The sequence below is a fragment of the Phaenicophaeus curvirostris genome, chromosome 1, assembly GCF_032191515.1.
Source record: "Phaenicophaeus curvirostris isolate KB17595 chromosome 1, BPBGC_Pcur_1.0, whole genome shotgun sequence".
NCBI lineage: Eukaryota > Metazoa > Chordata > Aves > Cuculiformes > Cuculidae > Phaenicophaeus > Phaenicophaeus curvirostris.
The window spans coordinates 121,384,836-121,399,025 of record NC_091392.1 but is presented as its reverse complement, the minus strand read 5'-3'; the positions used below and the strand labels follow the sequence as shown (position 1 = coordinate 121,399,025).

General features: G+C 33.3%; 1 protein-coding gene across 1 annotated transcript in view; it reads right to left on the bottom strand.

The window, feature by feature from the left end:
* CFAP47 (cilia and flagella associated protein 47) overlaps positions 1 to 14,190 on the bottom strand; it is a 312,383-nt gene that overhangs the window by 124,231 nt on the left and 173,962 nt on the right. The window contains exon 50 of the mRNA XM_069873329.1: positions 12,167 to 12,304. Within this exon, the coding sequence (XP_069729430.1) occupies positions 12,167 to 12,304 (138 nt within the window). The remainder of the gene's footprint in view (positions 1 to 12,166; positions 12,305 to 14,190) is intronic.

Here is a 14,190-nt window from a genome sequence, read left to right as displayed (position 1 = left end):
ACCATAGAAAAAAGGTCCTTAAATTTCCCTGCAGGCTCTCAGGATAGTTAGGATAACCATCAGTAATATTTAAGGACGCATTAAAAAAATAAACCATGACACAAAGAATGGGAAATATGGGAAAGAACATAAATGGGAAAGAAGCCTTGTGTCAATGTAGTAGAAAAGCCACCAATACTAACTGCTTGAAGAAGTTCCAAAAAAATGAGAGAGTAAATGAAACTAATTTGGGTTGGTTTTTTTCTGCATCTTGGCAGAAGTGGTATTCACTGCCCAGCTTTAGCATAGCACTGCACATTTTAAGTGGGTATAAACTGTGACTTATGTAAAGGAAATCACTTGCCAGGTGAACAGCTTGAGTACGCCGTGTGACAAACTTTTTAACAAGTCTAAAAAAGTAAAAGCCAGTTCAGGAGTCACGTATACACTGTTACACTTGATATACCCTTGGCACAGCAGAATAAGCTGTATTCAGAAGATGTCCAGCCATGAAGTTCCTTAAAACAATACTCAAATGTCTTCATATTCCAAGTTAGGATGAATACAAAATATATAATATACAGATATTTATACATATAATAACTATATTGCTCCAAAGAGTGAAAACCTGTTTGGTCATAGTTGGAGGAGGGATGGAGGGAGGGAGGGCGGGGGCTTGGGGGTGTCCCTTTAAAAAAAAATAGTGATATTGTTATACAAGCTTGATATACCAAGAGCTCTTTTACATATAATACTCAACACCAAACTGCAGCCAGAAAAAAATCATATATGAAATTAGCATGATTTTAGAAACAGTAAAATCTGTCATGGTACTGAAACAACTTACCAATGTATAATCAATGCTTTTCAAACTTTTATTCAGTCAAACACAAGTTATTGAATGAAATATAATTAATTAGTGAAACATAATATCTTGCAACAGGAAGAAGAACAAACTGGCAGCCAAAAAATAAGGCAGCAGAAAAGCAGCACTTATTCTTACATCTGAGAAGCCTCGCCACAAATATGGCATTTATTGTAAACGCTTAGCAAACCTTTTGGTTTTAAGTCTTAGTAGCTAAGGCCTGCTACAATTTATTTAATAATCCTGCAACTGCTCTGCTCTCTGGGTGTTCTTTATTATTATTAAATTTTTTTTTATTATGAAACTCGGTCATATTCTATTATTGTCAACACAATAAAACTTAAATACAAAACTCAAATAAACTTACTGAAGACAAATTTAGTCCAGTTTTACAAAAACGTTACATTATAGAAGCAAGTAACTACTTTTATGGATTGCTGCACATGCCAAGTATTTAAAAGTTACACTCCATAGAGCAGCTCAAATCTTTCATTTGAGGTCTGTATCTCTCAGCTTGGAATTCAGCAGCTTTTAAAAATATCTAAAAGACCCAAGAAATGCTGATCACCGCATATCCTAATTTTTAATACAAAACTTAATTATATTCAAAGATTTTACCCCTCTGAGCTACAAGGAAATAAATTTGCTGAAATAAAAGTGAATTTCTAACTGAACAATTAACTAGGAGTTAACTTTGATTTTATTACATGGACTTATATGAGAATTCATCGAAAAGACAGATTACTTCCTGACAGTGTTCACTTTAAAAATTCTCACTATACTCTAGCAGGCTATGCCTATGCAGTTTCCCTTCAAAAACCATGCTAAGTCTCAAGACTAAGAATGCCTGTTTCCTAAGTGAAGATAAGCAACAATTACAAAAATTATACTCGTATCCTACAGAGTGATTCCTGACCAGCATTCACTTAATATTTTTTTATTCTGTATTTACCAATAAAAAATAATTTTTCTACAATAAAAGCATTACAGTAAAAATAATAAATTAACCAAAAGCACTTTATCAACCCTAATACAGACTTACTCTAATGTTTCATAGAAACACAGCTAGGCAAATGCAAAGGTATTAAATCTGACAAATGTCCATCTATATTCTTTTTCAGTATAAAACATTCTACTTTAAAAAGAGCTGGAATTTGGGTCACTTTTCATTCCAAGTTCTACCACAGAGTAGTCATTCTCCTAAGGCAAGGCAAAAAGGCAATATAAAGCAACACCACACACAAAAATAGGCAACATTATTGTGGGATAAAAATTATGTGTTCCCTGAAGAAGATATTATTAACAAGTATAATTTTCTGACCTCTTTAACTTGTTTGTGCTGAGCCTTAATGCCATTTTAGCAAAACTTCCTTAGTCATTTTAGGAAAACTATGGGTTTTTTTCTTTATACATCCACAAAATACAAAATTACTTATATGAAAAAGAATTTTATCAGGTTGTTCTTATCAAATTCTCTATACACTGGTGGATAAATAAAGTGTAGATAACTGACAAATCTAGAGATTTATTGAAAATAATTTCTAATTCTTCCTAACATTCAACAATACAATTTATACATATATGTATCATGTACACTATGTACACGTATATGTACACATGTACATATATACGTATTACATACACTATGAAATAAGCAGCACTCTTCCCAAATAACACAAGTTTACTTTAATATATTACAAGGAACTTTAATCATGTTTGTATAGTTCATTCGAATTGTTAAAAGAACAAAAGCCTTTGTAAACCCTGTTAAACTCCAGACATTACTGTTATTGTTCTTACTGGGCTGAATGAAGTTTCTCATTATTATGGGCTATATTTTTAAACATGCATGAAATCTGAATCTGGAATAACATGGACATAAGGGACCATGATGCATTGCCAAATGAAAAGGACTAGACCAACAATTTACATAACACGTTTCCCATGTTTCATACACATTATGCACATTTTTTTTAAAAGTAAAAGTCAGATCTTGCTAGGCTCTGTGTTCTGCACATCATTTAGTACTGCATATACCCACATTAGTGACATAAAAAAAATTATGCTAGATACTTTTTATTTAGCTTATCTGTAAAACACCTGCTATATAAAAAGCACAGTTTACTGCAATTAGAATGTGACTACTCTGTGAAGGCTGAGCAAAAAGTATGATGTTTTAAAATATGTATTTTACATTGCAAACAACATAATACTAATTGCCATACTGTACAGTTAGTAACACTTATCTGAATGCAGCATCGTATCACTTTCAAACAGCAATAACAATGTTTATGTTTATTCTATTTCAGGGACTCTGTAGCCAACATCTTATTTAGAAAGAAAGGAGTATATCTTCCTTAAAAAAGAAGTAAACATTTAGTAGTAAAGCAAACAAAAAAATTACCATATTGTAAAATTAATGCTCGTCCCAAGGATCATTTCCAACTTCCAGTATAAATGCAAACATTTATTCTGTCAAATGAACATGAATTCAAAACAAAGGAATTTTGACCTGAAAAGTCCTTGTTGACGTTTTTGACTGTTCACCTTTCCACCTACCTATAGAGAAATGAGGATCATTTGAAAGATCCTTAAGATCTTAAGATCTACAACACAGAACTTAGAAATCACCCCACTGTGACATACAAGACCTTAGTAATAAATGCTACGTGATCTTTCCATAAATTTATTGGCAGGAAACTGAGCAAACCAGTTGAAATAGAAACATGAGAATGAGACTTATCTAGTCTTTGAGGAAAAATATAGGTCAAAAGTTCAGTGGAACACAATAACTTTGTGTAAAACAGGAAAGGGAAAACGAAGATTTCAGTATGGAAAAACAAGCACGTACTCAGGACTCAAAGTATTTCTCAAGATCTCATCTGAAAGAAACCCACTATATCTGTTAAGGGAAAGAATGTTTGTGAATACATAAGGTTACGATAGACAGTCAGACTAATACTCAGGAAACAGTAACATGAAGTCTGACAGATATTTCAAGGTAAAGGAAAAGGATGTGCCAGTTCATTGCAAATCAGCTCAAATTTTGGATGTGAACTCAAGTGTGATATTTATCAGACAGATAACACCACCACAAAGTATCTTCTGAAGTATTTCTTCGGCTCACAGAAAATCAAAGTGACCGATAGCCAGATGCGTTCTAGTATCTGACATTGTTTACCTATTGACAGCTTGTTGCTGCACAATCTCTAATACATATACACAAACTACCCAACTATAAAATTTAACACATCTGCTGAGGAAAGCATTCTATACAAACCATTGTGTGGTTTCAACTCACAATCAGTGGCAGGTAGCAAGTACAAATATTGCAATATTACATGTTCATAATTTTTTAATGCACAAAACAAGTAATAACTGGAGATAAGAGCACTATTCCAATCTTTTCTGCTAATGTTATAACAGCATTCAAATTTTTTTGCATATTTATACTTCTATGATTTCATTAAAGTATATTAAATTAACAATTAGCAGACTTCATATTGTAAATTTAATTTGACACTTCACAGTGTTGTCTTCATTTTTATCCCTTCTTATGTACAAAAGGCAGGGCTCACAAATTAGAGAGACACAGAACTTTGAGTTTTTACAATACCAGCAGTAAACGAGATTTAGGACAAGAGTTAATGAGGGGGAAAATAAAAGGTTATTAATTTAGCCTACTTGTTTTGATTTTAAAAGTCACTGATATTTGCCAATATCTTTGCTAAATTAACTTTACAAATCAAAATTGTCCAAGCCAGTTATCTTCCTTGGGTTGGCTCTCTGGAATTTTCTAGACAAAAGAATTCAGTAACAGCTGTTCTAAGAAAATACACAGCATTTTTTCTTGCAGGAAAAGTTTCGAGATATTTTGCTGGGAATCTGTAGCGCATCGTTTAGAGCAGGGGATGATTTTTTGAAGATGTTACCTTACATACAGGAACATAGTTTTTACTCTTTCTGTGAAAATCCACACATATTTTTCAATTTCATCTCTGAAATTATTTCATTGTGCATATATATACATACAAAAGATTTCACTTAGATATCTTGTTGATATTACTGCAATTTGAATGGTCATTATATTTAGATTCATGTAGCAGAGTCAAGTAATTATTCAAATAGAAAAATAACCCAACAATATAAAAGACATTTTTAAAAATCACATATTTAATTTGAACTCCACATCTTATGAAATGTGCCAAGTATTACACTATAAAGTTTGCCTTTTTCTTGTTTTGTGGTTCAGTGCATACCGTCACAGGTCATAGGAATTGAATCAGCACGAATAGAGGACACTCACGGGGACCTTCCTGCTGTCCTCTCTTTACCCTATTTATCTTGTGCCCTACACATGCTTGTATGACTGTGATGAACTGGTAAATACTAGTGTTCTTTTTCATGACTACTATGTACTCTCTGGGGGTATATAATTGATTATTTGCTAAGGAGTAAAATAAGATTTGTTTGTAAGCATGACAAAGTAGGAAAGGCAAAATGATGACCTAGATAAAGAGCATCTCAAGGACTGAAACCTAATAGCAAGAGCATTGACTTTAAACAAACTGCTGGTCTGCTGCTAGCTCACTTACCATTTTGTTTCAGAAGTGTTACATTTTATATCACTCTGAATGCCTTCTGTCACAGACTACCAGTAAGGATTTACACTTGGACCTATCACGTTAGCTCTGTTGCTGATGGGTAGATTAGAAGGGGAAGAAATTTAAGCGCAGTTCTGCTGTGCTGCTTCAATTCAGCAAGGTGCAGGTCAGACCTGTCACTTCACAGGTGAACTTGAAAGGGAAAAGCAAAAGTCTAGAGTACACTTAGCCATGTAACCATGACAACTACACCCATTATTTTTCCTCAGGAATTTTTTTCTGAATATTTTTATTAAATGGACTACTAAGTGACAGAATTCCATATATATACATATTCTTGAGATCTTCTATATATGATAGAATGAATGTGCTTCTCATTAATATAGTCTATAGTTTATACAGACTATCAGAACAAGTGAAATGCATATCACAGATGTTTTAAATTAGATAAGAAAATTTAATCTGTTCAGATGCAAATGCAACCCTACATGCTATGACATCCAAAAATATACAGATAGACAGGTTACAAATGGAGCAATTTATTTGTGGTTAGGGCAGATGCAATATATCTAGCTTTCTCAGTACAGCATTATTAAAACACCTGCTGCATAAAGGATGATGTAACCTAAAGTTTACCAGCAGTCTTACACTGGGAGCAATTACAGAATGCTTTTGTTATTAATTTTAAATATGTTATCATGCTTCATTTGCACAGATTTTTAATTGCATGCATACCATGCCCCCAGAAATTCCATGTGGACCTTAAAGCATTGCTACACCTGAATTACTTCAAAATAACATGTTAGTTTATTAGGGAAATCAAGCTGCTCTGGGTCCTGAAAGGGCAGAATAAAATGCATAACACTCAGCAGACTGCTGTTCTGCAGGGCACCTACTGAGAAAGCTAACAATAGCTGAACATTCTTTTTGACCAAGGAAAAAAGAATAAAACAGTCTAATCCTTAGTGTTCTACATATGCTAAACCATCCCCAAAAGCTTGTATGCACTAGCATAAGTATAGCTGCAAATGATAAAATGCTACCCAAAAAAAAAAAGCAAGCCCTGGTTGGTATTTTACATTTTCAAGTATGCATGCTGTTTACATGGGGATTATTTTCTTTGCATATTACTGCTGGGTTTTGGGGTTTTTTTAATCTGAAGAGGAAGAATCAATTAACATAAACTCAGCTGAAGGTTAAGCACAGTATGCTTGAATATCATGTGCAGATTAAACTGAAAAATAGTTTAACAACACAAACAAAATTTGAGTTAGATAACTCAAGATGATTTTTTAGAATATTCCTGTTAGAAAGATAGTAATTCCCTAAATAAATGTTTGCAAGATATAACAATTATAACCTTGATATATTAAATAACTATTAATCAAATTACTGCATTAGCATTGAAGAAGTCCTAACATTTACTGTTGTATACTCAGTTTTTGTGATATTTTTAAAAATTTTCATAAATAAATGCAAAATCTTATTTTAAATAACAAGACTTGCCATCTTATAATAAGACTCATCATTGAAATAATAAGATCCACCTTCCTGAGTACTGTTATCATCTTAATGAATTTTAACAGTTGCTAGATCAAAGAAATTATTTCATCATCTTTCCTACGTGAATACTTCAGTGTGCTACCACAGATGTTCAGCTCTGGGATTGATTTCAAGCTGGAAAGTCTGGGAGGACCACATGTGCAGGTATCATTACCTTTCTAAGGCATCAGTTCCTCAATGAACCCACTCGGAAGCAGTTGTTTTTAAAGACAAGGAGAAAGACACTTAACTGTCAGAGACATAACATGAGCAGTACAATGACAATTTAGACTAGAAAATGTCAACTGTCACTGAAGGTCAAGTTGAAAGATAAATTAGATTTCAAAAGATAATGAAAGCAGGCTTTGCCAAAATGAATACCTGGTCTAACCACTTTGACTATGCTTTTATTGTCACGTCTTATTCACAAGTAAAGTATCTTTTTGATGTTGTACCTTTCAAGTACAAAGAAATAAAAAAACTTGACAATGGCATAAAAATGTAAATGCATTCCATAAGAAGAACACAATGGGAAGTATAATCTTTTGATAAAGGCAATGCTTCGGGCATCCAGAATAAGACAACAGCACATGCAAAATTCCCGTGCTGTACAAACAAACATTCTTCATCTGTAGTACTCAGGACTGTGAGACATCAGCAGTGGCAGAAACATTAAAAGCTGCTGCATAAGTTCCAGCTCTGTGCTGAGACTCACTGCTGAAGAGAGAGAGACAGATGCTGGAGGAGGAGGGGAGGATTTGCAATTGCAGTGCAAGTCTTAGTCATTGCAGCAACCATGCCGACTTCACACCCTCAACCCTCCCTCACAAGAGACCTGAGCTGGTCTAGCAGAAGCTGACCCAAGCACTCTCCCTGTTGCCGATGTGCTACAAAGCAAATTGCTCAACACAGGGGCTATTTTCCAAGGGCAGTTCAGTTTAGAAAGTTACCATGGACTCCATAATAAAGTAGAAAAATTTCCTCTACTTTGAAAGGAAAATTTCACAAGTAAAGGAAGGTTCACAGCATATAGTCAGACTGTAAAACAAGTATCTGTTAATGACTAATATATATTTTTGTGTTTATCACTTTAGTATATAGGAATATCTAAAGATAACTCTTACACAGAAGACCAGCTGCATCCTACCTTCCATCTTAGCAATGACTTATCCTTGTTTTACTTCTGGCTCCAATGAGAAAAAACACAAGGACCTCTTCTCTCACAAGACAGAAATATGCTTTGAAAAGAACTAAAAACCCATGTCATTTTAGAAAGGGGCAAGCTCCTGTCACTACATCTGTGCTGCAGGTACTTTTCTGTTTGGGTTTTAGTTTATTTTCTTTTTTTTCCCCGGTACAATGCAGTATAAAAAGCATCTGTCACAAGGATTGCCCTATGAATGGTTTTCACTGCAAGCACTAAAGGTGCTTTTTCTTAACTATATTAAGGACAGAAAACGTCATGAACAAATTTCAGAACCGTTAGCTTTTTGGAAGAGCAGAATGAGTGATTTTGGTAGAAATCATGAAAGCAAAATACGAAAATTATTCTAGAAATTATCATATTCTTCTACAGTCATACCTACAATGTAATTTGGAGAAGACAAAAAAAAAAGAAAAAAAAACGGGAAGTATACATATTTGCATAATATATATGTGTGCATACCAGAAGATGATATTGAATGGTAAAGTGTGTAAAACAAGGTAGTAGTTTCTAGTCTGACTAAAAGGAATAATTTTCACTAAGTGACAGCAAGACAAAAATGTTGGGCGTGCACGTTTATCATCAAAGATTTTTTTCTAACCTTATTCAGCTATGGACTACTTGGCACTTGTTTTGGCCTCTACAGACTCAGATCTGTATATTAACTTTCTCTACATCAAAAGTCCACTATTTTTTGTTGCCCCACATCAGTAACAGTAGCCCTGGGGATTCTCAGCTCTGAGATGCACTTCTGCAGCGTGTGATGCCTCTGGTCAAATGTGAATGGTTTGCATTCTACTAGTGGTGCACACCTTGTATTTAAGAAACCCTAAAACTTGGAAGTATCCATCAGTCACCCCACTCTGAAAAGCCATAGAACAATTAATTTTTATGAAAAACTGCAGTAACAATATATATGTAAAAGAAAACTGTGTAGTTCTTCTTTGAGGTAAGTTCAGAAAAAAACTACTACTATCATACTTTAGATCATACGTTGTGACATTGCATTTCTACTTAGCCAATTTCAGCAGGTACATTCCTCTGTTGTAAAATTTATAGATGTCTAGTACAAGTGAATGCTTGAGATAGAAGATAATGTTTTGTGAAATGACTAGAAGTGCTTGATAAAAGGTGAGATGGAAGCTTACTGTTCCTAGGATACGGGCATTGTAAGGGTATATCTTCTGTATTGAAGAAAAAAAAATCTTATTATTGATACTGTATTAGAGAAGAGACCTTTCATGTCCTATTTTAAGTCCACTTTAGAAAGTAGTCCTAATGATGCCCTAAATATTGCTAGCAGTCACGAAACTTGAGTTACTACAATTTACTAGAAACACATAGGTTACCACAAGGAAAAGATATAATTCTACAGTAGTACAAAAATAGCAAAAGATGGCAACTGAGTGCTAAGATGCAATAACTTGACACAACCATGTATGAATAAATGGTGCAGATTGTTCAATGGGACACTGTGTGTTGAAGAGATTATATTCATGTAAATTAGTGTGCAGTGAAAAAGAGACCTCAATTGGAGCTGATTACCTAGCCCCTTCCAGCAAGTTATTAGACTAATCACCCACCAACATATTTGAAAAACTCATTCCAAATCCACATGTTGGTCAGCCAGTCTCACATAGTTAATGGAGAATCAAACTGAGCAAAAGCCTTATCAGTAATAACAGTAATAGCAAACGGTGAACTTGCATTGGATTTTCTACCTAAGAACAATGCCCCTAATTCATATAATTGATAGGGACAGCATTGAGAATCTCCTCACTTAACCTTCTGTCTTCTTACTTATCCTTCTATTCTCAGTTCCTTTCAATTACAGCCTTTACTAGTTTCTGACTGATGATTTCTAACTTTGCAAAGCCTTAATATCTAGAAGCAGAAGTGTTTATTTCGGATAGTAGAGGCATAATTATATTCACAAACATTTGCAGGCTTTCAGTAGAGTTGAAGATTATCTCCAATACCTTCTTATATTTGGCCTCACTCTTGATACTTTTTTATGATTAATTCCTCTGAACATCTGAAATCTGCCAATTTTCATCTCTACTGAACTGTCTGCACTTGTATGTTTTCTTAACTTAATCTTTGTTAAAATCTTTCTTCTGTAAACTCACAATAATGCATTGTGCGAGTTTTAATGTCACCCAACTTCCATGTTGCTACACATGAAAATTCAAATTAAAAAAGCTACCTGTGAGAGAGGAATGCAAGGGTATACTCTTGAACCTTGAAAAGCAGTGAAAGCTAAATAGTAATTATTTCCTTCCTTTCTAATAGCCTCTTTATGGACTTTGGCATGAAGAGAGCTAGAAATAGGCCAGAAATTAAAAAACCCACCACTGTTCAACATTACTAGTGTTCAATTTGAACATACCAGATGGTAGAACTGAATCTGTATGGTACTCATGAAACTTGCTCTCTTTTTATATTTAGTTAACATTTTTTTCCTTTGGCTTTGAAAATCCTCTGTTCAATATTTCAAGACTTCTTCTCAATACCTTGTTCCTCAATTTGTCAAGCATTGACTTGCCTTTTGCTATTTTGCTATGATTTTACCTCTATTGCAACAGCCTTATCTATATCGTAAGCACAGTGGGAAATCTTTTGTTCTTTGGTCACCTTATTTTAGTTTGATTATTTTCTGGCTCCTTTTAAAAACAGCATTTTGCCATTTTTTGCTACATTTTTCTCTTCCTCTTCCATGTTTCTTCTAGCTTAAACTCACATTGTATAATCAACTGTCTGCACAAAAATAACATTTTAGAAGATTTGATTTTGTATGAGGTATATACTCACAGAAAAAAAATTTACTTTCTTTTGTTAGGTTTTAATACAGCCGTTAAAGAAGCAGGCAGTACATCACAAAGCTAACTAAACCAGGAGTATGAGCTCTGTCTTTCAAAAAGTGTTTCAAAATTCAGCTATAATTTGTAGCAAAAAAGAATATGGTAAGAAATCTGGTAGATTAGAAAGACAATATACATACATTGATAGGGGTCTGGATTAACATTGGATTAACTCAATTTAGTTATTATTTTAATTATTTTTATAATTATTTTTAATAATTCTTAGAATTAGATAAATTCTCTTAAAGTGAAAAGACAGTCATAAAGAAGACAAAGAGATCTCCAATTGCAAGTCCTTATCAGTTTCCTAAAAACTAAATGTTTATTAAAACAATGTCTTTTTCAGATTAAAAAGAAATGCCCTTGATAGCTTTCCTGTAATACTACAGGCATAAAGAGCACATTTCTATAGGCTAACTTTACTCGCAAATGTTAACAAGAAAATGGAGAGATTTATTTAAAAAACAAACAAAAAAATCCTAATTTTGTCTACTTGGTATAATCACAGAAGTATTCCTCTGGAATACTTTAAACCTCAAATTTAATGCAGAAATTGTCTACAATAAACTGGGAGGTAACAATCTGAAAGTAAGCAGGTATACTACAATTTCTTTCCTCAATTTTACTGTAAATGACCAAAGGAGCATCTATGACTGACTGTTAAAAGCTTTTTTTCCAGAGTGGAATTTAGTGCAGTGATATGAGTTTCAGAAATGGCGTACTTTGACATCAGCACTATCAATATTATTGAAATCTTTTAAAAGAAAGCATTTAACAAATGCTGTCCCTCTCCAACAAGTGACATTCCGTGACATAGTTGTAAAAAAAGGAGAAAAAGAAAAAAAAGTTCAGTCTAAAATTTCCTTGAAATTTTTAAAAAATCATAAAAGGAGAAATTTAATTTATGCTTCATGCTTGGAATGCCCATTTTCATAGAATCATAGAACGGTTTGGGTTGGAAGGAACCTTAAGATCCTATAGTTACAACCTCCATTTAACACTGTTTGCAGGTGTGTGGCCTGGCATACTAAATATATATTTAATTTTAAAAGAAATTATGGAATATGTTTATACAAACTGGCAATGAATTTATCCAAAATAACAAACATACCCATGTTTGCTGCAGCAACAATTTGTGGTGTTTCTGTTGTTAGTTTCTCAAGGGCCTGTTCACCATCTGTCTTCTCTGGTGAGCAGTTATATGGAGGCTGCTGTTGGTCTTCAACTTCAGCAACAAATGAAATTATACCTAAAACAATTAGATACCAGGTGTTATATTAGATAGGGCATTAGCTTTATAAAACAGACCATCAGACACGTATGACTATTTTGTCAGCTCAAAACTAATAAAATATGAAGTAAAACTTCCACTCCAGGTGTCAGCCATCCAATTATGATTTATGGTAATAAAAATTACATCTTGAATCCAAGGAAATTAACCAGCTTTTCTCCCAGAAGTGTTTTTCTGTTTACCTGAACAGATTATTATAAGTACCTGAAAGATCAGTAATAAGAAATACAAGCAAACCCACTTTTCAAAAATTACAAAATATGGCAGTCAATAATAGCATCTTTCCTTCCAGCATAATTTTCTATTCATAGTTCTGATAGTTTCTGTTATTTTTTTTTAAATCACAGTGATACAGGATACACTTATTCTAGTGATACAGGATAATAGAAGCATCAGTTCAAATATTCTACAATACATTTTCATATTGGGTTTTGAGTTGCAATGAAGTACTTAGGGAAGACAAAATACACAGAGACTGTAAAACCAGGATTTATAACTTGGCAGCTTTCTATTTGATAATATAAAATCTAATATAAAGAAAATCCAGTATTTACATGGTTTCTTTAAATAACATTAATGTTATTCTGGAAGATTTATATTCCAGTTTTAAAAAAGCATATTTCGCTTACTGCATTATGTACCTCTGAATAAGAATTTTAAATTTACACAATTCTTTGGACATTCCACGTATCACTACTATTTTACTTAAATAACTCTCCCTTAATGTTTCAATATTTTCTGGAGAGTTTGAAAGCTGAAATAAATATATGTTGCAAGTTTAATTATTGCCTTATATTTACACTGAAAAACTGATTTGAGGAAGAAACGTATTTTATGACATTATACATTAACAAATTTTCCCATTCAAGACCATTAGAATTTATGTGAAATCATCTCCCAAAGGGAACTTCTGTAACTGTTTCTTATTAAGGGTTTGGAAATATTATTCATAATGGACCCTTTTTTATTTGAAATGGAGAATTAATATAATTTTATGAGAATCCCAGAACAATTTTATTTACAAATACCTACACTTAATAGCATTTTTTGTTTCTCCACTTTTAAGCGGGATAGACATAAGGTAACAGATCACATGGCAGAAAGGATGTGCTGTGTTCCCTGACTGTCTGAATTTAGCATCTTACTAGTAGGAATAGCTGAAGCTAAATAGCAAGGTTTATGTGAGACCTGGAAAACAGAGTGAAGGGAAAGACAGCACCACACTGGTCACGATAGCCGGCTCAGAAAATTGCCATGACTTTAGCTGCCAGAAGCTGATCAAGTGTCCTGTACACATACTCATACACACCCATCTCATTTACTGTCCTTGAGGCTTAACTTTCTTCCCTTAGTCACATACTTCCGCAGAAGGCTGCATTCATGCTTCTAAACACCCTACATTCATTTCATTTCATTTCATTTCATGAGTGAGTGAGTGAGTGAGTGATCAGTCTTAATCAAATGGCCTCATAGATAGTTTTGATAATAATATAATTCTAGAAGGATGTTACTTGTAAAAGAAGAACAGGTGTAAAACACTAAAGTCAAAAAGAAAATAAAAAAATGGAAATCAGAAGTGTACATAAATCCAGAGAAAGGAAATACAAATTTTTAAAATATATATATTTCTTCCCTCTTATAAGGATAATCTATAAAATACAAATAAAATAATACAAAATAATTTAAATCAAAACACAAAACATTTTAAATCTGAATTTTTTTATGAAGTCCTAAAATTAATCACCATGCAAAAGCCAGTCATTGAGTCTAAGCAAGCAGGAGAGTGACTGCAATTTCAGGAAATTATTGAAAATTAAAGAAAAAGCAAAACCTTCAAAGAGAAG